Source organism: Rhinoraja longicauda, chromosome 42, assembly GCF_053455715.1.
Source record: "Rhinoraja longicauda isolate Sanriku21f chromosome 42, sRhiLon1.1, whole genome shotgun sequence".
Classification (NCBI taxonomy): Eukaryota; Metazoa; Chordata; class Chondrichthyes; order Rajiformes; family Arhynchobatidae; genus Rhinoraja; species Rhinoraja longicauda.
In genome coordinates this window covers 9,950,609-9,975,288 of record NC_135994.1, presented here as the reverse complement: position 1 = coordinate 9,975,288, position 24,680 = coordinate 9,950,609, and the positions used below count along the sequence as shown (strand labels likewise).

The 24,680-nt window shown below is 44.2% G+C and overlaps 1 protein-coding gene across 1 annotated transcript in view; it reads left to right on the top strand.

The window, feature by feature from the left end:
* LOC144612019 (aryl hydrocarbon receptor-like) overlaps positions 1-24,680 on the top strand; it is a 113,281-nt gene that overhangs the window by 31,618 nt on the left and 56,983 nt on the right. The window contains exon 2 of the mRNA XM_078431464.1: positions 6,703-6,890. Coding sequence (XP_078287590.1) covers positions 6,703-6,890 — 188 coding nt within the window. The remainder of the gene's footprint in view (positions 1-6,702; positions 6,891-24,680) is intronic.

Below are 24,680 nucleotides of genomic sequence, written 5' to 3'. Positions count from 1 at the left end.
GCGGTCGTAGGTGGATGTCCTACTCGTGACGATTGGGTCGCCGGTTGTCGGTCGCTTGCCGTAGCTTGACGTCGACTAGGTAGTAGGTTGTGTAGCTTGTCGTAGACATTGTCGTGGGGGGGTCCAGTCGCCGTTTTTTCGGCGACCTGCTACGACTATGATAGTCGCCGGCAGTCGCCTAAAAAAACGCCTAAGTGGGACAGGCCCCTTAGAGACTAGGATGCAGGAGGTTAAAGGCACTCAATTAGAAGTATTTGATAATGCCCTTCATAAAAGATTAAAATTAGGGCTGATATTACTGGGGTCAATGAAGTGGCAGAGGTTGCTCAGATTACAGGAAATAAAGAGTAGGTTTATAAAAATGGGTCATTTTCAGAATGGCGCGCTGCAACTAGCGAAATGCCTCGGGGATCGGTGCTATTTACAGCCAACATCAATCACACGGATAAATAGTTAGATTGCAATGTATCCGTGTTTCTGACATTGCAAAGCTGGTGGGAAAGTGAACTCAGATAAGGATTCAAGGGTGCTGCAAAGGATGAGTTAATGTGAGGAGGCAAGACATGGGAGATTTGGGGTCATGTGCTTTGGTAGAAATAAATATAAAAACACTTAAAAAAAATAATAATGGGAGACTGGGCAAAATTCCTATTGGTCTCTTTGCCAAATAAATACTTGGTTCATTAAACTGATTCATGGGAATGAAAGGAGATGGCCACAAAATGTATAAATGCCAAGGAAGCTTTACTGTAAGTGCTGGGAGCATGGTTACCTGGGGTCTGAAGACTGAAATCAATTGGGGTTGGGTATTACTTCTTCTTAATCTGCATGAGCCAACCTCTTCTTTTGAAGCGGTGGCAGTGAAACGCAGTGAATGAACCTATTGGAACGATGAGATTGATGGATTCCTGGAGAATTAACAGGTGTGGGGGTGGTGCAGGAAGGTGAAGGTGTAATTGCAGGTCGGCCTGACTCTGGCGGGGCTGACTGTGAAAGAGTTTCAGAACTGAAAGGGTTAAGAGTGTAAGTGCAGAGGAGCATGTCCGAGCAGGTGTGAACTGGTTCGAGCTGGTCCTAGCACGAGGGGCTTTGTTTTAAGGGTGCAGATGATGAAAGAGGTTTGTAACCTCCCCCCTGGCATAAATAAGCAGGGCCTTGTATCGGACCTTTGTGTGGGACCATGAGGGACAGCGAGTTTGTAGCTATACTCGGGGTTGCTCTCCCACACCCGCATGCATGAATAAAAAGGTATTGTTATTTACTTTAGGTGACTAATGCGTTCTTGTTGTCTGATAGAACTTTAACAACTGTGGGCTGAAAGGCCCGTCAGAAGTAATGCACCAGGTCTGATTGATTCTGCAAAGTGGCCTATGAGTATAATATTGCTAAGCTTTGTTCTCTGTAGTAACTTGATGTTTAATGTAATTTTGACCATAGTATTTTGAAAAAGGACAGAGATATGAATGGGAAGCGTTTAGAGGGATATATGGGCCAAATACAGGCAAATGGAGCGAATCCAGAATGCTAACTTGGTCGGCATGGACACGGTGGTCTGAAGAGCCTGTTTCCGTGCTGTATAGCTCTATGATTAAACATAGAAACATAGAAAATAGGTGCAGGAGGAGGCCATTTGGCCCTTCGAGCCAGCACCGCCATTCATTGTGATCATGGCTGATCATCCGCAATCAGTAACCCGTGCCTGCCTTCTCCCCATATCCCTTGATTCCGCTAGCCCCTAGAGCTCTATCTAACTATTTTAAATTCATCCAGTGAATTGGCCTCCACTGCCTTTTGTGGCAGAGAATTACACAAATTCACAACTCTCTGGGTGAAAATGTTACTTCTCACCTCAGTTTTAAATGGCCTCCCCTTTATTCTTAGACTGTGGCCCCTGGTTCTGGACTCCCCCAACATTGGGAACATTTTTCCTGCATCTAGCTTCTCCAGTCCTTTTATAATTTTATACTTCTCTATAAGATCCCCTCTCATCCTTCTAAACTCCAGTGAATACAAGCCCATTCTTTCCAATCTTTCCTCATATGACAGTCCCGCCATCCCGGGGATTAACCTCGTGAACCTACGCTGCACTACCTCAATAGCAAGGACATCCTTCCTCAAATTAGGAGACCAAAACTGCACACAATTCTCCGAATGTGATCTCACCAGGGCCCTGTATAACTGCAGAAGGACCTCTTTACTCCTATACTCAAATCCTCTCTTTATGAAGGCCAACATGCCATTATCTTTTTATTCACTGCCTGCTGTACCTGCAGGCTTACTTTCAGTGACTGGTGTACAAGGACACCCAGGTCTCGCTGCACTTCCCCTTTACCTAATCTGACACCATTGAGATAATAATCTGCCTCCTTGTTTTTGCCGCCAAAGTGGATAACCTCACATTTATCTACATTATACTGCATCTGCCCACTCACTCAACCTGTCCAAGCCACCCTGGAACCTCCCAACATCCTCTTCACAGTTCACACTGCCACCCAGCTTTGTGTCATATTCAATAACTCGAAGTGGGTGAGGTATTTGTGGGATGACATTTGTGTCGAATAAATCCAAAACCCTTGTCGGAGGAGGGATGCGGAGGTGGGAAGACTCTTGGAATTGCAGAGCTGTCATAAAAGGGAAGAAATAAGCTTGCAGATGCTTGTCAGTGGCGGTTCGCAAAGCCATTCACCAATTTAGGTAGCCATGCATTCAGGCAAAAACGGGTCAGCTCATGTGAAAAGGGGACAGCAGTGATGTGATGATCTATGGAGGGTCAAAGGTCTATACTTGGACAGAGACTGGCAGAGAGACTTCTGCAGAAGAGCAGAACCTTGGTTGGCATCATTCCCAGATTGCTGTAATCCATCAGGAGCACCGTCCCACAGCAGGAATGTTATACTGGGACCTTCCACTGCTGGCAACATGTTGATGCTTTGCTGGTACTTGAAGACTGTCAGAAATAAAGATCAGGTTGATTTTTAAAATACACACGTTCAGTCGTGCCTGACTCGACAGGCCTGAACGCGGCTTGTACTTTCAACCACGTGGCATCTAGTTTTGGTGGACGCTGGAGAAGTTGCCTTTGTGGACTGGTTTGGAGGAATGGGGAGGTGGGGGGAAGGCAGAGGGGATTTTTTTACCCAATAGAATAACGAATGCAAGAAGAGTATAACTGTCAGCCACTTGAACCTTCGAGGCTGCTCTACTGTCCACCAAGACCTTCCAGCGCAGTTCCATTTTCCTCCCCTCCCGCTAAATCTCCTTGATGCCCAGCATGAGATTGGAAAGTGGTTCCAGTTTGTAGCTCTGAGAACATTCAGCATTCCCAGTGGGAGGAAGGCCCATTATCCCAGCCAGCTATAAATGCTGCCCATTTCCATGTTGTGAATATTTCCATTTTCCTTAACAGTTATCCTTCTTGGCATTCAAGGAGTCCATATTGAGACCCAGAGTGGCTAATTTTCCACAGGGTCCTGCAATTTTTTCCAATTCAAGTACATATCTGCACCCTTATGAAAATCACGATTGAACTTGATACCACGAATAGTGCTCTGTGGAAACCTGTTACATTTAGAGCAGAAGTATTCCTTGAGATTGGTTCATCTCTGTCCTCGGGCTATGATTTATTCCACGATAGAGGAGACAACCTCGCCATTTGCCCCACTTCGCCCCCTTCATAGTTTTACACCGCTCTCTTCATCTGCTGATTGGTGGACAAATGGGGCAGTCAGCTCTGGTTCAGGAGATTCTAGAAAGTGAGGCACTTTAGGAATCCGAGGGGTTGTCTTTTCACACAAAGGGCGGTGGGTGTATGGAACAAGCCGCCAGAGGAGGTAGTTGAGGCTGGGACTATCCCAGCGTTTAAGAAACAGTTGGACAGGTACATGGATCAGGCAGGTTTGGAGGGTTGTGGACCAAGTGCAGGCAAGTGGGACTAGGGTAGCTGGAACATTGTTAGCTGGTGTGGGCTGAAGGGCCTGTTTCCACACTGTATCACTTTATGACTCTATGACATTTCCTCTATGAGGAAACCACATCAAACATTTAAATATACTTGCCTGGTGGTGAGATTATATTTAATACTCCATTTCTGAGTTTTGTCCGGATGGCCACCTTTGTGCGTGGCTGTGTCATGCTGTGCATGGACCTGAAGGACCCAGAACTGTGGGTCACTCCATGCCGAGATTCTACCTGTCCCCAGTGTTGTGAAAGACACGAGGAAACTGGAACACCTGGGGAAACCCTCACAGTCACAGAGAGAACTTGTAAACTCCACATAGCCTGAACCTGGAACCCAGGTGACTGGAGCTGTGAGGCAGTAGCACTACCCGCTGCACCATCTGCCTGAATTTGTGAATTCAGAAAAATGTTCCATGATTTCCAACAGAGATGTTTTCCTGGAAAACAATTTGGCAAGCAAAGTTTGTTGAGAGGGAAAGGCTGGGTAAAGTACACGATGGATATTTTGGCATCACGGGGGGCACGCTATTCAATGTACCAAAAAATACATTTGTGAATCGAAGATAACATGCATAAGACTCGAAGATGAAAATAAATAAATTGAACATTTTAAGATCGAGCCTGTCCCACCTACAATTACCGAATGTGAAGTGGTAAAAGCACAAATGTACATTAAACTACCTTTACACACCTATAGGATTCCTGGAATGTTGCCCAGTTCCTCATGGGAGTTTACATATTAAAGGGAAAGGAATAAGGGGTTGGCCATTTGGGACTGAGATGAGGAAAAACGTCTTCACCCAGAGAGTTGTGAATCTGTGGAATTCTCTGCCACAGAAGGCAGTGGAGGCCAATTCACTGGATGTTTTCAAGAGAGTGTTAGATTTAGCTCTTCGGGCTAACGGAATCAAGGGATATGGGGAAAAAGCAGGAACAGGGTACGGATTGTGGATGATCAGCCATGATCATATAGAATGGTGGTGCTGGCTCAAAGGGCCGAATGGCCTCCTCCTACACCTATTTTTCTATGTTTCTATGATATGGGGAAGCATGTATAAACATATTCAAATATGCTTTGGATCAAGATAATTTGTGTGGTACTGGGTCTGTGATCAAGTCCAAGTGTTGTCAAACCATCAGGATTGTCAAAGTGAATCTGATGGGATGTTCAAGAAGGTGCTTGAGATCAGAGTTGTCTTGATGCCAACAGAAGAGTCAAGCTGTGAAGTATTGTAAAGAATGTACGATACAGCAGCAGGTGTTGCAGCTTCACCGTGCCAATATTCCTGCTCCACAAAGCCTCTTCCGCTTCATTACACCACTTTCCTGGATCCATCTCTTTCTTTCTCTCTCAGATCTTTATCCCGATTCAGAGTCATACCGCACAGAAAAAGGCCCTTTGGCCCAACTTGCTCATGCCGACCAAGATTCCCCATCTATGCTAATCCCACCTGCCCACATTTGGCCTACATCCCTCTGTCGGGACAGGTATCCATGTGCCTGTTCAAATATCTTTATTCCCTTAAATCTATAGGATTCATCTTAGACATACCCTGTAGATGTGGGTCACGTGTTGCTCCTGGACTGTATGCAGCGCACCACTGGCATGGTAACATTGTTCCGGCTGCAATTAGGTTTGCAGTCCTCTCGAAAGGAGGTGGTGCAAATGGCCTCTTCTGCAATGCACACCGTTATGATTCTAAAGTGGCAAGTAAAAGAGCACTTTTACTTCTGTTGATCCACTGAGAATGACTGAACGGCCCTGCTCATCCTTTCCGCTCCTGCGAGATGGTAAATGTCTCAAGACATATTGAGCCTAGGATGGAGACACGAGAGACTGCAGATGTTGGAACCTGAAGGAGGGAAATGGACAGTTGACGATTCGGCCTGAGACGCTGTATCAGCACTATGGGTGACTGTCCATCTCTCTCCTAGGATGCAGGGATTGGGATGTGAGGAAAAGTTGAGCGCGCCAAGCCTGTACTCGTTGGAGTTTAGAAGAATGAGAGGTGCTCTTATTGCAACAGCTAAGATTCTGTGGACAAGGTGGATGTTGATATAGACCTGAGGCATATAGTTTCAGAATTGGACATCTTTCATTTTAATAGGGGTGAGGACAATCTTTTTCTCCCAGCGGGTCATGAATCTTGGAATTCTCTACCCCGAAGAGTTGTGGAAGCAGAGTTATTCAGGATATTCAAGGCCGAGATGGACATTTTTAGATCCGAGGTTTATGTGGAACAGGTGGAGCTGAGGCCAATGTTCAGCCTTGACTTTATTGAGTGGTGGAACAGGCTAAAGAGGCCGGCTGGCCTACTCCTGCTCCTGGTTCGTCTGTCATTATGTTACGTTGGTATGGGTGCCGACAGATATTTTATGAAGGAGTGGACAAGCTGCTGAGGGTAGAAGATATTGGACAATATAAAGGGTTTAAAATTCCTTTAGTGAATTGGTGTCAAATCCATCCATTTACAATTGTGAAAATGTGCATTCACAATACATTTAGACAGCTATATGGATAGAAATATGTTTTTGGGATATGGGCCAAATGCAGGCCAATAGGATTAACCCAGAATGCCAGTTTGGTCAGCATGTCCAGGTTATACTGTTTGCTGGGGCCACACTGGGTTTGTTGAGCAGGATACCAATTTAATTTGGTTGCGTCGGAACCAGTGACTTTTGTTTGTGGTGTTAATGAGACTGCCCTGAATGATCTTCCCGCGTTTGCATTTTTGTCCCACGCAGCGTCGACCACGGAATTGGGAATGCCACCAAGTCCAACCCTTCAAAAAGGCACCGTGACCGTCTCAACGTGGAGTTTGACAATCTGCTGAGTCAGCTTCCAACCACTGAGGATGTCGCTGGGAGGATGGACAAATTGTCCGTGCTGCGTCTCAGCGTCAGCTGCCTCCGACTTAAAAGGTTCTTTGAAGGTAAGGTGCTATGGACGTAATGTCTGAATATGCCGTGCGCTGATGCCCAATGTGGTCTTTTACTACCTTTCGTAGAGTCGTGGAGAATTTTCCGCATAGAAGAAGGCCATTCAGTGCATTGTGCCTGTCAAGAAAATGTTGCCCAGCCCAATCCCCAATCCTACTGGCAGTTACTGTCAGGCAGTAACTAGTGGGGTACCGCAAGGCTCAAGGCTCGGTGCTGGGACCGCAGCTATTTACAATATACATTAATGACTTGGATGAAGGGATTAAAAGTACCATTAGCAAATTTGCAGATGACACAAAGCTGGGTGGTAGTGTGAACTGTGAGGAAGATGCTATGAGGTTGCAGGGTGACTTGGACAGGTTGTGTGAGCGGGCGGATGCATGGCAGGTTTACTAGGTTAATTCCCGGAATGGCGGGACTATCATATGTTGAAAGACTGGAGCGACTAGGCTTGTATACGCTGGAATTTAGGATGAGAGGAGATCTTATCGAATCCCACATACCTCTGGATTAGATTCAAGTTGCCAATTTTCTGGCCAGTTCCCATACCATCTTTCTCTTCTGGCATATTGAAGTTTTCCTCCTCATTGCCAACCACACAGGTAATTTTGAGATCAAACTTCTTGGAGAAAATAGAAAATAGGTGCAGGAGGAGGCCATTTGGCCCTTGTATCCCTTATATTTAGGAAAAAAACATTTGTGTGTAGTATCACCGAGTGCTGAGATCTTTGGGACCCTACTGGTAACGCACTCCAGTCACAAAACACCCATCACTGATCTATTCTACATGTTCTTTGAACCCCATCTCCTTTGATGCCTCATTTTCACACCTTACCCTTCCTTATCTCTGTGTCTCCCTCTCCCCTGACTCTCAGTCTGAAGAAGGGTCTCGACCCGAAACGTCACCCATTCCTTCTCTCCAGAGATGCTGCCTGTCCCGCTGAGTTACTCCAGCACCTTGTGTGTAAACCAGCATCTGCAGTTCCTTCCTACACACATCGACCACCAACCTTGGTGATGTGTGAGCATGTGTGCGCATGCGCGGGATTCTCGGGCGGGCGAGGCCTGTGGAATCAGTGATAATTTCCAGGCGTTTCGAAGATATGTATTACAGAAATGAGTTGCTTAAAGCTTAAATAAAGTTTAAGTAAATTGGAATTCTCATTTGTCTCACAACAATTTAAGCAACTCAATCTCAGAAGTTAAGCAGTGTGACATCGAGATGGAGAAACTATTGAAACCACAACGCTTGGATCTGGATCCCAACTCACCTACTGCATCAAAGGAATGGAAGCACTGGCTTCGTACACTAAATAACTTATTTGATGAGTGTGGCGACAGACAATGCACCAGACAAATGAATAAGCTCTGTCTCTTATGATGTGTATGATTACATAGAGGCTGTTTGGGTGGAACTCAGAAATGAGAAAGGTTTAGCAACACTTATAGGGGTGTATTATAGACCGCCAAATAGGGAACGAGAATTAGAAGAGCAAATATGTAAGGAGATAGCAGATATTAGTAGTAAGCACAGAGTGGTGATTGTGGGTGATTTCAATTTTCCGTATATAGACTGGGAATCACATTCTGTTAAAGGGCTGGATGGTTTGGAGTTTGTAAAATGTGTGCAGGATAGTTTTTTGCAGCAATACGTAGAGGTGCCTACCAGAGAAGGGGCAGTGTTGGACCTCCTGTTAGGAAATGAGATGGGTCAGGTGACGGAGGTATGTGTTGAGGAGCACTTTGGGTCTAGTGATCATAATGCCATTAGTTTCAATATCATTATGGAGAAGGTCAAATCTGGACCAAGGGTTGAGATTTTGGATTGGAGAAAGGCTAATTTTGAGGAGATGAGAAAGGATTTAAAAGGAGTGAAATGGAAATTGTTGTTTTATGAAAAGGATATAATAGAGAAATGGAGGATATTTAAAGGTGGAAAGGAAAGAATAATAATTTGAAAGAGCCGTGGTTTTCCAGGGAAATTGGACACTTGGTTCGGAAAAAGAGGGAGATATACAATAAATATAAGCGGCAGGGAGTAAATGAGGTTCTTGAGGAATATAAAGAATGTAAAAGGAATCTTAAAAAGGAAATTAGAAAAGCGAAAAAAAGATATGAGGCTGCTTTGGCAAGTAATGTAAAAGTAAACCCCAAGGGGTTCTACAGATATGTCAATAGCAAAAGGATAGTGAGGGATAAAATTGGTCCATTAGAGAGTCAGAGTGGACAGCTATGTGCTGAGCCGGAAGAAATGGGGGAGATATTAAACAATTTCTTTTCTTCGGTATTTACCGAGGAGAAGGATATTGAATTATGTGAGGTAAGCGAAACAAGTAGAGTAGTGATGGAAATTAGGAGGATTAAAGAAGAGGAGGTACAGACACTTTTGAAGAATATAAAAGTGGATAAGTCTCCAGGTCCTGATAGGATATTCCCTAGGACATTGAGGGAAGTTAGTGCAGAAATAGCAGGGGCTATGACGGAAATATTTCAAACGTCATTAGAAACAGGGATGGTGCCGGAAGATTGGCGCATTGCGCATGTTGTGCCTTTGTTTAAAAAAGGTTCTAAAAGTAAACCTAGCAATTATAGACCTATTAGTTTGACGTCTGTGGTGGGAAAATTAATGGAAAAGATACTTAGGGACAATATATATAATTATTTGGATAATCAAGGCCTGATTAGAAACAGTCAACATGGATTTGTGCCTGGAAGGTCATGTTTGACTAATCTTCTTGAATTTTTTGAAGAGGTTACCAGGGAAATTGATAAGGGCAAGGCTGTGGATGTTGTCTATATGGACTTCAGTAAGGCATTTGACAAGGTTCCACATGGAAGGTTGATTAAGAAGGTTAAATCGTTGGGTATTAATAGTGAGGTTGCAAGATGGATTCAACAATGGCTGAATGGGAGATACCAGAGGGTAACGGTTGACAATTGTATGTCAGGTTGGAGGCCAGTGTCTAGTGGAGTGCCCCAAGGATCTGTGTTGGGTCCACTGTTGTTTGTCATTTACATTAATGATCTGGATGATGGTGTGGCAAATTGGATTAGTAAATATGCAGATGATACTAAGATAGGTGGAGTAGTTGATAGTGAGGTAGATTTTCAAAGTCTACAGAGAGACTTGGGCCTTTTGGAAGGGTGGGCTGAAAGATGGCAGATGGAGTGTAATGCTGATAAGTGTGAGGTGCTGCATTTTGGTAGGACAAATCAAAATAGGACGTACAGGGTAAATGGTAGGGAATTGAGGAATACAGTGGAACAGAGGGATCTGGGAATAACTGTGCATTGTTCCCTGAAGGTGGAATCTCATGTGGATAGGGTGGTGAAGAAGGCGTTTGGTATGCTTGCCTTTATAAATCAGAGCATCGAGTATAGAAGTTGGGATGTAATGTTGAAATTGTACAGGGCATTGGTGAGGCCGAATCTGGAGTATGGTGTGCAGTTCTGGTCGCCAAATTATAGGAAGGATGTCGACAAAATGGAGAGGGTACAGAGGAGATTTACTAGAATGTTGCCTGGGTTTCAGCACTTAGGCTACAGAGAGAGGTTGAACAGGTTGGGTCTTTATTCTTTGGAGCGTAGAAGGTTGAGGGGGGACTTGATAGAGGTTTTTAAAATTTTTAGAGGGACGGACAGAGTTGACGTGGGTAGGCTTTTCCCTTTGAGAGTGGGGAAGATTCCAACAAGGGGACATAGCTTCAGAATTGAGGGACAAAGGTTTAGGGGTAACATGAGGGGGAACTTCTTTACTCAGAGGGTTGTGGCTGTATGGAATGGGCTTCCGGTGGAAGTGGTGGAGGCTGGCTCGATTTTATTATTTAAGAGTAAATTGGATAGGTATATGGATGAGAGGGGATTAGAGGGTTATGGTCTGAGTGCAGGTAGATGAGACTAGGTCAGGGAGAATGGTCGGCGTGGACTGGTAGGGCCGGACAGGCCTGTTTCCATGCTGTAGTTGTTATATGTTATATGTTATATGAATGTACAACGTATGATTCTGCTATTGATGTACTAAGCAGACTCTTCGTCAAGACACCCAATGTAATATTTGCTCGACACCTCCTTGCTACTCGTAAACAAAAACCTGGTGAGTCACTTGATGAGTTTTTACAAGAACTTCAAAGACTTAGTAAGGACTGTGCCTTCAAAGCAGTTACAGCTGATCAAAATCGACAGGAACTTATTCGAGACTCGTTTATCAATGGTTTGGCATCGCCTTTAATACGACAGAGACTATTAGAAAACAAAACCTTGGATTTACAGTCAGCTTATAATCAAGCTTACTCATTAGACTTGGCTCAGAGAAATTCAGATGCTTATGGCTCATCTAATGTGTATTCTGCTGCAACTACTACAAAGGAATCTCACACAAGTACTAATATGGAGCAAGCTGAAACAATTTCTACTGATAAATGTGCCCTTGCTGCAGCATATACTTATCCAAAAAGGAAGTGTTACTTTTGCGGGGGTAATATTCATAATAGAGAGATATGTCCTGCTCGAGAGGCAACTTGTAATAGTTGTGGCAAGAAGGGACATTATTCTAGAGTATGCAAGTCCAAAGCAACTACAAAAAGTGTGACTGCTGCCATGTTTGTGCCTTCTTTATGTGCTATCACAGCTACATTTCCTCAGAGCTTGTTTCATGCAGCTACAACGGTAACCATCAATGGCCATACACTTAATGTACTACTTGATTCTGGCAGTTCAGAAAGTTTTATAAGTGAACAAGTTGTGTCTCGACTAAATCTAACTATAATTCCTTCAAATAGAGAAATCTCGATGGCTCTGACATCTCTCAATACTCAAATTATTGGATCTTGTATTGTAGACTTTATTCTGAACAAAGCTAGTTATAAATCTGTATGTCTTGGTATTTTGGAAAATTTGTGTAGCGATATAATTCTAGGTCAGGATTTTCAGAAACAGCACAGATCACTTCAAATAATGTATGAAGGAACTATGCCTGATCTTGTATGGTCAAAGCCACCAGTATTGTGTGTTTTTTCTGCTGCATCTGTTGAATGTCCTTCATTATTCACTAATTTATCCTCTAAGTGTAAGCCAATTGCTACAAAATCAAGACATTTTAGTAAGGATGACAAAAACTTTATCAACACAGAAGTAACTAATCTTTTACGAGAAGGTATCATAGAGTCCAGCTCTTCCCCTTGGAGGGCACAACTTGTCGTGGTTAAGGACCCCTTGGAGAGACATAGAAAGAGACTCTGCATTGATTACTCTCAAAACTATAAACCAGTTCACGGAGCTTGATGCATATCCATTACCTCGTATAGAAGATATTATCAATACATTAGCTAAGTATAAGGTATTCTCTACTTTTGACCTAAAAAGTGCTTACTACCAAATTCCTTTGAAAGAATCCGAAAAGAAATACACCGCGTTTGAAGCAAATGGAAAATTATACCACTGCAGAGTTCCTTTTGGTGTAACTAATGGTGTGGCAGTTTTTCAGAGAGAGATGGACAAACTTGTTGAACAGGAAAACCTTAAAGATACTTTCCCTTATCTTGATAATATAACTATTGCAGGAAAAGACCAAGCTGAACATGACAAAAATGTGCAACGGTTTTTAGAAGCTGTACATTCTAAAAATCTAACATTAAATGAGGCTAAGTCAATAATATCAGTGCCATCAATTAATATTCTTGGTTATTGGGTTGGAAATGATACGATCAAGCCTGATCCAGAGAGACTCCGCCCACTCCAAGAGATACCTGTTCCCGCTACATTAAACTCTCTACGAAGGGTTCTTGACATGTTTGCATATTACGCTAAATGGATACCAAATTTCTCTGACAAAATTCAACCTTTGATTAGAGCAAAATCTTTCCCCCTTGACTCTACAGCAATTGGTGCTTTTACTTCTTTAAAGAAACAATTAGAATCTGCGACATTACACGCCATCCATGAGGATCTCCCCTTTGTTGTTGAATGTGATGCCTCTGATTTATCAGCAACATTAAATCAAGGAGGACGACCAGTGGTTTTCATGTCTCGTACTCTCCAAGGTAGTGAATTGCATTACCCACCCGTCGAAAAGGAAGCTACTGCAATTATTGAAGCAGTGAGGAAATGGAGTCATTTCCTTGCTCGCCAGCACTTCACTTTGATAACAGATCAGCGTTCAGTAGCTTTTATGCTAGATAATCGGAAGCGAACGAAGATTAAAAACAGTAAAATTCATGAATGGAGGATTGAATTATCTGCATATAGTTATTCAATTGAGTACCGCCCTGGTAAGGATAATGTTGCTCCGGATACCTTAACTCGAGCATTTTGTGCCTCTGTTCATTCTTCTGCACTCACTGATCTTCACAATGGGTTGTGTCATCGTGGAGTCACTCGTATGTTACACTATGTTCGTTCCAAAAACTTACCTTTCTCTACAGAAGATGTGAAGATGACGTGTGCTTCATGTAGAATCTGTGCTGAATTAAAACCAAGGTTCTTCCGTCCTGAAGAAGGAAGATTGATCAAAGCTACTCAACCTATGGAACGTTTGAGTATTTACTTCAAAGGGCCTTTACCATCCTGCTCTCAAAATGTTTATATACTTACCATAGTTGATGAATATTCGAGGTTTCCATTTGCCTTTCCTTGTCGAAATATGTCAGCTGCTACGGTTATCAAATGTTTAGATCAACTGTTTTCATTCTGTAGATTTCCAAGTTACATACATTCTGATAGGGGCACCTCATTCATGTCAAAAGATTTAAAGGACTACCTTTCTAATAGAGGAATTGCAACAAGTAAAACAACACCATATCATCCTATTGGAAATGGTCAGGTTGAGAGGTATAACGGAATCATTTGGAAAGCAGTGAAACTGGCTTTAAAGTCAAATGACATTACCAGATCAGCAGTGGGAATGTGTTCTACCAGATGCATTACACTCCATCAGATCTTTACTGTCAACCGCTACCAATACTACTCCACATGAGCGGTTCTTTAACTTCAAACAGCGTTCTTCTAGTGGTACTTCTCTGCCATCATGGTTGACTAGCCCTGGGCCTGTGTTGCTTCGTCGGTATGTCCGATCAAATAAGAATGAGCCCTTTGTTGATGAAGTTGAACTGACTGATGTCAACCCTTCTTATGCAACTATCAAGTATCAGGATGGACGTCAGTCAACTGTCTCACTTCGTGACCTTGCACCATGTCCATCTTCTCCATCAGCTCCATCACTCCTTGATAATATTAATCCAGAACTCCCTTCAACACTCCCATCTTTCCCTATGAAAACTTCTACAAGTAATTCTAAAATTGGAAATGTAAATAACAATATGAGTGAAGTTGATGACCAAGCAACATATGTACCACCAGCTATGGAAACACCATTATCGCCTGATGCTCCAGTGCTGCAACGGTCATCAAGACATACTAAACCTCCTGACCGTCTCAACTTATAAATAGGAGGGGAGAATGAAGTGTGCGCATGTGTGCGCATGTGTGCGCATGCGCGGGATTCTTGGGCGGGCGAGGCCTGTGGAATCAGTGATATTTTCCAGGCGTTTCGAAGATATGTATTACAGAAATGAGTTGCTTAAAGCTTAAATAAAGTTAAAGTAAATTGGAATTCTCATTTGTCTCACAACACTTGGCTTCCCACCGCTGAGCCAATCTTGGATCCAGTTTGTCACTCGCTTCTGGATCCCACAGGCTTTGACTGTTTGAGCAGCCTGAGATGTAGAACCTTGTCGGTAAGCCCTGTTAAAATCCATGGACTGCCCTCATCAATCCTTCTGTATTATCTCCTCATCAAAATAAAAGTCAATTGTTAATCAGATGTGAACTTCCCATAACAATTCCATTGTGACTGTCCCTGATTTATCCATGTCTTTCTAAATGGTTCACATTATCACTTTGGAAAGATTCATGTAAAGGGCCTATTTGGGCGATTTTTTTTTTTAGGCGACTGCCAGCGACTGTCATAGTTGTAGGAGGCCGTCGAAAAACCAGCGACTGGACCCCCCTACGACAAGCTACAACAACCTACCACCTAACACCTTGCTGTCAAGCTACGGCAAGCTACCGACAACCGGCGACCCAATCGTCACGAGTAGGACGTCCACCTACGACCGCACCTACAACAACGTACGACCACACCTACGACAACCGAAGTCAACCTACGTCCACCCACGACAAACTACGACCCTGGAGACTGGACAATTCACGTTTCACACAGTTTCCCTATAACAGGGGGTGTAAGGTTGAGTTTCCAATCTTTCTGCATCATGACTATTTGAAAGTGATGCCATGAGAAACTACTCTGAAATACAATAACTTCATACATCAATTTTCCGTCAAAATGTCAAGAATTTCCTTTATTGATATTCAAACAAACAAAAAATTTTAAAAGGTTGATAAGAACATACAACAGTGCATACAAAAATATTGTAATAAGCCAATAAATTTCAATAAACTTCAAACTTCAAACTTTAAAATTCAAACTTTAAACAGAATACAAGTGCAAAAACGTACAAAACCTAACATCATTTATGGACACATTACACTGATGGATGATCAGATCAAGTCCACACTTAGAATTCGTGGAAGTCAGCACCAACGCCTTGGTGCTGACCTTAATCACCTGGCGACAACCTACGTCACCAGGCGACAACCTGGCGACAACCTACGACAGCGCCCACGTCAGGAGACATCAAGCTACACTCATTGGCGTCAAACCAACAGTCACCAAAAGTTTTTTAAGCCTTCACAAAATCCAGCGGTGACCAGAAAGACGCTACGACTCTGGAGACGACTCGCGACCGTACAGGCCACACCCCGGCGACCGTGTGGTGACAGCCTAGTCACCTGTAGTCACCTAAAACATCGCCTAAGTGGGACAGGCTTGTTATTTATAACTTACTCTCTTTTTAAACAATGTGACCAGTCCTCCAAGTCCAAGGAGGTTGAAAAAAAAATGTAGTCAGTGTTGTTAAAATTTCGCACCTTGCCTCTCTTAATAGCCCAGGATGTATTTCATCCAGGCCTGGTGATTCACCCATCTTCCAAGATGCAAAACTACTTAACATTTCTTCCTTTACTCTCTCTGTCTCATGAGTTCTTCCAGCATTTTTTTTTCTCTTATTATTATTATCTAGGGTGTTTGCATTGATGTGAACTTTGCTTGCACGTTTGTACTTCCATCGCCCCCACACTGTCATACATTCCAACCTCTTGTGTTCTTTAACCCATATCATCTCACTTGACGATCCATCTGACAGAGCATTCCTTCATACGCTTGTGATTGTTTCTTTAACTATTACTTTCTCAAGCATTACTTTCTTAGTTACTCCAGCATTTTGTGTCGATCTTCGGTTTAAACCAGCATCTGCAGTTCCTTCCATAGAAACATGGTAAAATAGGTGCAGGAGGAGGCCATTTGGCCCTTCGAGCCAGCACCGCCATTCATTGTGATCATGGCTGATCATCCACAATCAGTAACCCGTGCCTGCCTTCTCCCCATACCCCTTGATTCTACTAGCCCCTAGGGCACTATCCAACACGCTTTTAAATCCATCCAGTGATTTGGCCTCCACTGCCCTCTGTGGCAGAGAATTCCACAAATTCACAACTCTCTGGGTGAAAAGGTTTTTTCTCACCTCAGTTTTAAATGGCCTCCCCTTTATTCTTAGACTTTGGCCCCTGGTTCCCCACATATCGCCCTATCCTTTTTTAAACCTCTATGCCATTGGGAAACACTCTCACCGAAAGCATTAAAGTTTGAGACATAGAACATAGAAAGTACAGCACAGCACAGGAACAGGCCATTTGGCCCACAATGTCTGTGCCGAACTGGCGAACATGATGCCAAGCTAAACTAATCTCATCTGCTTACAGATGATCCATGTCCCTCCATTCCCTACATCTCCATCTCCATGTGCCCATGTAAAAGTCTCCGAAATGCTACTATCGTTTCTGCCTCCATCACAACCCTTGGCAACGTGTTCAAAGCATCCACCACTCTGTTTTTAAATAAAACTTTGCCCCTTTCACCTTAAAGCTATGCCCTCTAGTCTTTGACATTTCAAGTCTGGGAAACAAGTTCTGACTGTCTACCCTATTTATGCCTATCATAATTTTATATACTTCTATCAGATCTCCCCTCAACCTCTGATGCACCAAATAAAACAACCCACATCTGTGCAACTCATCAGCCCTAGTCACAATACTTGCATTTATTAATATCATATTTACACACCAATTTCTTTTAAATTTAGGTCTCTCTCCTACACATTTTTATTTGGAGAGTTGGAGGGATAATGAATAATGTGATCATTTGTGTGTGGCATTCATTTGTGTGTGATTTTTTTAATCTCATAGATGTCAGCTCAGAGAATGTGGTTTACTTTCTAGATCACTGTTGTACTGTCTAGATAGGATGTGGAGAGGATGTTTCCACTAGTGGGAGGTCTAGGACCAGAGGGCACAGCCTCAGAATTAAAGCATGGTTCCTTTAGGAAGGAGATGAGGAGGTATTTCTTTAGTCAGAGGGTGGTGAATCTGTGGAATTCATTGCCACAGACGGCTGTGGAGGCCAAGTCAGTGGGTATTTTTAAGGCGGAGATTGACCGATTCTTGATTAGTGCGGGTGTCAGGGGTTATGGGGAGAAGGCAGGAGAATGGGGTTAGGAGGGAGAGATAGATCAGCCATGATTGAATGGCGGAGTGGACTTGATGGGCCGAATGGCCTTATTCTGCTTCTACAACATATGAACTCGTAGAACAGGAGCTAATTTACCCAACAAGATCTTATAAATAGTATTTGAAAGATTGATCAGATAAGCAAGGCTCCAGTGTTGGACTGAATCCAGGCCCTTCTTGATTGCGAGACGAGAGTGCTATCTCATTGTTGTGACCGATGCTAATCAACATGGTGGGTGACCTGCTGACTGAGGAAACGTCATGATCGTAGCTTAGAATAACCAGACGGAGGGGTTAACATGGAACTAAAAGGCCCTGGAAATATCAGAATTAAAAAAAAAAGAGTCCAGAATTTTCCCCTAAAAAAAGGATTCCATTACATTTCCCAGAATTTAAACTGCTTTCATGTTTCTAATTTGGGCCTCACACGGGCCCTCCTCTTTCTGTGTTCTCTAGCAACCATTGGAAAGTAGCCAAGAGAGACTGCACAGTGAATGGCACTCAGCTATTTAACTGTGTAAGGCCTAAGCAATGGAGCTGTTGTCCACAGCGTTGGCATGCAGAGGTGATAACCTCAAGGTCTGGGACTTGGGCTCTTATTTTTTTCCAGTCACCTTAAGTATGTGAGCAATTTCCACTTAAGTATCCCTTAAGTATGTGAGCAATTTCCACTCTCAAAAGGTTGTGTCCCTGAAAGTGTTAATCCTGCAGAGATTACCTGTTGTTCTGTGACCTGGAAAGTGTGTGGTGTGCGAAGAGGAAGGAGTTGTCACGAGATATTGATTTGAGTCAGGCTTTTCAATTTTCAGACTGAGATTTCTTTGTGCAGAGGCGAGATTAGTAACAGAGATAAGCAAGTCTCAAGATCTCTGAATAAAGGCATCCTTTCTATAGGTGAAGGCCTAAGTTGTTCAGTTACATTTCAGGGCAGGGACTAAATTCAACGGCTAGTGCTTTACTCTGGGAGAATTTGAAAACAGCAGACGAACTGTCTGTTTTTATTGCCTCTCAGACTGTCTGCGTCTGTACCAGTGTCTGTGTGCCCCTTCTGGCTGTCTGTCTGTCTGCATTCCACCCAGCTGCCAGTGCCTGTGTCTTTGCCACAGTCCACTCCTTCACAGATGGGACAGGGTTTGTTTTCCTTTCGCCATTTTTGCTTGCCCTACACATGCTCCCAATGAGAACAATAGACAATAGAAAATAGGCGCAGGAGGAGGCCATTCAGCCCTTCGAGGCAGCACTGCCATCACGGCTGATCACCCACTTGAGGTGTTCAGTGCCATCCCTGATATTTCTGCTCCAGTTTGAGCAACCCTTAGCCAGCGGTTCCCGTGAGTCAGTGAGGATGTTATGTATTTTAAGGAATTTCAAGGATAACCTTGAATCATTCCCTTCGTTCTTGGAAGTGTCTTGCCCTGTGTCTGCTCAACAGTGACATGCAAGCTGAGATTCTAATCAACAGGTCCACTGCAGACCAGGGTCCATGTCATCGCCCCCACCCTCCTCTCCATGTTCCTCGTCACAATGTTGCACCTCACCTCCAAGCTCCGCTGGTCCGGAGCTCATCTGGAAGAAAATCTGGACCCCACAACCGTTACCGTCTCCACACCAGAACCAAGATCTCGCCATCACTGGTCAATGATTTACAAGACCCAGCCAATGACTATGCAGGAGCATGTTCAGAGACTGAGCCAGCAATTGCTGACTCATTCACTGAATTGCCTGAGAGAATGGGCCTTAGATTTGACACCAACAAAACAAAGGGCCCAAGCAGTCTATCCTCGCTGTCCACCACCCACTGAGAAGGTGTTTGTGTATGTGCACCTGTTTGTCTTATTTGTTCACGTATAGCCTGTCTGTGTTGAGTCTGGGTTTAATCTGTGTTTGAGATTACCAGAGATTGGTTTAATTTGACATCATGTTTGGCACAGACATTGTGGGCCGAAAGGTCTGTTCCTGAGCCGTTTCATCCTGTTTATGTGTGCGTTTGAGAGAGGGAGAGAGAGTGTCTTTGTATAATGTGTGTGTGGGGGTCTGTGTGTCTGTCTGTGTGTGTATTGGCTCAGAATTGGCTCTGTATTGGCTTTTCCCTGGGGTTGATGTTGATTTTGCAGGTCATTCAATATTTTCCATCTGCTTCACTGTCCCATCGCTTTCAGCTGGTATTGTTTAGTCAGGCATGGCGTGCCAAAGTCGAGCCTGGATGTGAGCCAGCAATTGTTAATGGTAGATTGAGGAATGTAGGGGCCAATTTGTTTGTGCTGATAGACTTCATCAGAGTTATCTTGTGACAGATTATCTCCTTTTACCCATTTATTTCAGCTGGTTTTGTTTCTACCTTTAAGTTGCCCAACAACTACCCACGCACACTACTAGTGGGAATTGTTAGTGAGCAATGCTAATCGGGAACTCTGCCTGATTTGATTCATTGTTTGCCCACTCTTGTCTTGGAATTAAAGTTGACAACAATGGTTGGTTAAGGTTCCCTTCCCCTTGCCAATGCAGGCTCAGCTAATTACACTGTCAAACTGGCCTGTTTTAAAAAAAATATACAAATACTTTATTCCAAAATAAAAACAAACATATAAAGTAGCAATGCGATCAAATCAAAAGCTGCCTGTACCGGCAGTTTATAAACAAAACAGTTATCATATTAAAATTCCGCCAACTTTGTCAATAATACATTCGACCCCCGCAGTGACCAGCGTTCACGGAAAGCCACCAGCGTTCACGGAAAGCCTCCAGCGTCCACGTGGACACTGCGTGTTCCCTCTCCAGGGTCACACGGGCACGGACGTAGGCCCGGAATAGGTGGAGGCAGCCGACCCCTGTGCGGCCATCGACTGCCCGCTTCCTGGACCCGCGTGTGAATGGCCATCCTGGCCAGGCCCAGGAGCAGATTGACAGGGAGACTCCCGCCCGCCCAACCCTCCCCCCTCTGGACCGGGTGCCCAAAAATCAGGAGCGTGGGAGTAAAATGGAGCCAAAACTTAAGGAGAAGCCCCTTCAGATACTTGGCAGTGACGCACTGGGCAGTGCAGTTACCCACTGAGCCAGCAGAGGGCCCTTTCTAATTTTGCTCACTAGACTTAAGATGAGTGAACGTCACACGCAATATTTCTATTTTGAGCTCCTCTTTTCTCATTTGCTGCATTGTGCAAATGATTAATCTTAAAGGGATTAAGCATGCAACCTCTAATTCTATCCCCTTCATCTCTCTGACCCTAATCACTCTCTCTAATCAATCTCTCTCTCTCTCTAATCAATCTCTCTCTCTCTCAAATCAATCTCTCTCTCTCTCAAATCAATCTCTCTCTCTCTCAAATCAATCTCTCTCTCTCTCTCACAATAGCTTTGCTGACCTTCACATCTCCCTACCTGGTTTGGTGCATATTCAAGGCACAAATTTGAGGAAGGACATTCTTGCTATTGAGGGCGTGCAGCGTAGGTTCACCAGGTTAATTCCCGGAATGGCGGGACTGTCGTCTGTTGAAAGACTGGAGCGACTAGGCTTGTATACACTGGAATTTAGAAGGATGAGAGGGGATCTTATTGAAACGTATAAGATTATGAAGGGATTGGACACGTTAGTGGCAGGAAACATGTTCCCAATGTTGGGGGAGTCCAGAACGAGGGGCCACAGTTTAAGAATAAGGGGTAGGCCATTTAGAACAGAGATGAGAAAAAACGTTTTCAGTCAGAGAGTTGTAAATCTGTGGAATTCTCTGCCTCAGAAGGCAGTGGGGGCCAATTCTCTGGATGCTTTCAAGAGAGAACTAAATAGAGCTCTTAAAGATAGCGGAGTCAGGGGGTATGGGGAGAAGGCAGGAACAGGGTACTGATTGTGAATGATCAGCCATGATCACACTGAATGGTGGTGCTGGCTCGAAGGGCCGAATGGCCTATTCCTGCACCTATTGTCTATTGTTAAATGGAGATTGTTATGAAAGACAGTTGTTTTTTTCTCTCCCTTTCCTTCCCATCCAGCATTGGCTAACTTTGTAGTCCTTGCCTGGAGGCAGTGTTTTCCCTGTTGGCTCGTGGTTGCAGAGGTGCTGGGAACTGGAGCTCTCAATGGGAGTTTTGTGGGAGCCTCAGCAGGCCTGAATTGTGCTATTATTCTGAAAGTAGGGACAATTCCGTCTTCATCTAGCACCCGCACTTGTCCAGTAGGCAGATCCAGCAGGCAATTGGAAATGGTGTCTGGAATTTTTTGCAGTAAAGGAGATGTGTGCATTTATTTAGAAACTCTGTGCACAGATGCGCAGGGCGGCACGGGGGCACAGTGGTAGAGTTGCTGCCTTACCGCGCCAGAGACCTAGGTTCAATCCTGACTACGGGTGCTGTCTGTACGTTCTCCCTGTGACCGTGTGGGTTGCTCTTGCTGGGTGTTACCAATAAGAGGGGCAATGGGATGTATCTGAAGCTGTTCAGAAAGCTTTCACTGGCTTTAGAATTTGCAGAGATCTGTAGTATGCACCTGTGTTGGATTGCAAAAGTCCCTATTGTATTTGCAACTCATCCCTGGACGGGTATTTTTTGCCAGACTTTGATTCTGTCGGGCATCAAATGCCCTGATGGGTCGCGTCATCCATTTTGTTCCAGTGGAAGTGTTGGCATGAACTGCCTATCCACTGCACCACCCAAAATCACTGAGCTGTGTGAGGTGGCTGTGTGTGATGAGGAATGGAATGGGATCTGGGTAAGTTGCAGGACTAATATCTGGAGTTCAATGATCTGAAGACATGAATACAAATCCCACCACAATAATTGTGCAATATAAATTCAATTAATGAAATAAATCTGGAACAGGCTGATTTCAGTAATGTGATCGTAAGATTACTGGATTGTCATTAAAAACCCATCCAATTTATGAATGTCCTTCAGGCAAATGTATCATTACCTGGCTTGACTTTGTGTAATTGCTGACAAAATAAATGGATAATTCTTCAGTGCACTGTCGTGGGCCAACGAGCCACACGATCCACAGACAACATACGTCAACCTTGCCAGCGACACCCAGAACACGTGGAATAATTTAACAAAGCCCAGAGCATGGCCAGTAACATGGAAACCTTGTAATAAATGGCTCGTGGACGCCCTATTATTAATGCTGCAAAATGAATTCTCTGTCACACAGTTGCCGTCTTTTACGGCCAGTACATTGTATTGTCAGTGCTGAGTCATCTAATGGTTTCACCAGCGTGCACTGTCAGTTTCAGCAGAAAATGAAGTGTGTCTGAATTGCCCAATGACAGGCACAGGAAGATCCCAGAGGAACCAGAAATTCCATTCAGCCATTTGTTCACATCTGTTGTTTTGACTGGGTTGTGGCCACAATGCCAACCAAAGATACTAGAGGAGCAAGATGGACCACTCCATTGAAATCGCCTGTACTGAAGTGTAGTACGCAAAGGGGCGGAACGTCCGCCATTTTAGCAGGCAAACCCCGCCGTTCGCTATGCCTCTCGCAGTGTAATCAGTGTTGTGGGGGAACAGTATGTGTGATGATACCATTAAAATGCAGAATATAGCTCATCTATCAACTCACAGATTGTTGTTATTTTTCTTTTTAAATGTTTCTGCAAGTTTCTGTCTACTAAAATGGCGCCGTGACATACTACGGTTTTTAGGGTCGAGTGGTCTATCTTCTTCCTCTAGTATCTTTGATGCCAACGCTCATTGTCCATCCCTAATTCCCAGTGAATGTAATGGCTCACCGTTGTCAGAGGGCACAGATTTAAGGTGAGAAGACTGAGGTTTGGAGAGGGTCTGATGAAGAATAGTTTTCTCCAGAGGGTGGTTGGAATTTGGAATGCACTGCCTGAGGGGTTGGTGTGGGCAGAGACTCACAACGTTTACAAGGTGTCTGATGGAGCACTTGAATTGCCAAGGCATGGAAGGCTACAGACCAAGTGTGGTGAATGGGATCAACGTAGATGGGTACGATGGTGATCACGGGCATGGTGGGCCGAAAGACCTGTTTCTGTGCTGTGTGAAACGATGACAACCACGTTTGATAGGTCTGGAGTCACCAATAGACCACGACAAGACGAGATGAAAGATATTAGTAGACCAGACGGGCTTTCACAACAGTCCAGTAGTTTTATGGTCACCGTTCTAGGGCCTAGTTATCTTTTTTTTAAATTCCAGGATGTTACCAGGATACCAGTTTTTCCTCATCCGTTCTAAATGGCCTACCCCTTATTCTTAAACTGTGGCCCCTGGTTCTGGACTCCCCCAACATTGGGAACATGTTTCCTGCCTCTAATGTGTCCAATCCCTTAATAATCTTATATGTTTCAATAAGATCCCCTCTCATTCTTCTAAATTCCAGTGTATACAAGCCCAGTCGCTCCAGTCTTTCAATATACGACAGCCCCGCCATTCCGGGCATTAACCTAGTGAACCTACGCTGCACGCCCGTGGTCCTTGGTTACGTTGGCTGTTAGCCTGAGACAGCGTGCTGTGGATACAGTCGATGGGGGTGGAAGGGAGGCAGGCTGTTTTGTCTGAAGGACTGGGCTGTGCTCAGCTTTCTGTAATTTCTTGCGGTCTTGGGCAGAGTTGTTCCAACCCAAGCTGTGATGCGTCTGGATAGGGTGCTTTCAACACTACATGTGTGGTGATTGATAAAAGTCACTGGACAAATGCTGAGATTTCTGAGGCAGTGGGATGCTTTCATGGGCTTGGCATCGCTATGATACGATAGGAACAAGTCAAATTGGAAACGACGTTCTTGACCATCTCTACTTCAGCACCGGTGATGCTGATTGGGGTGTGTACACTGTCTCGGTTCATGAAGTCAATGACTAGCCCCTTCATTTTGCTGACATTGAGGTTGTTGCTTTGACACCATGTTACTCAGCTCCCTATCCTTCCTGCATTTTGTCTTGCTATTGTTCGAGGTCCTGCCCACTATTGTGCTATCATCCGCAAACCTGCAGATGGTGTTGGAGCAGAATTTGGCCATGTCGTCGTAAGTGTATTGGGAGTATAGTTAGGGGCTGAGTATGCATCCTTGCAAGGGTACACTTACAGAGGGGAGCACTGAGTCCGAGGTTCAGGAGATCGGAGATGTGTTTGGCTGGAATGATGGTGTTGAC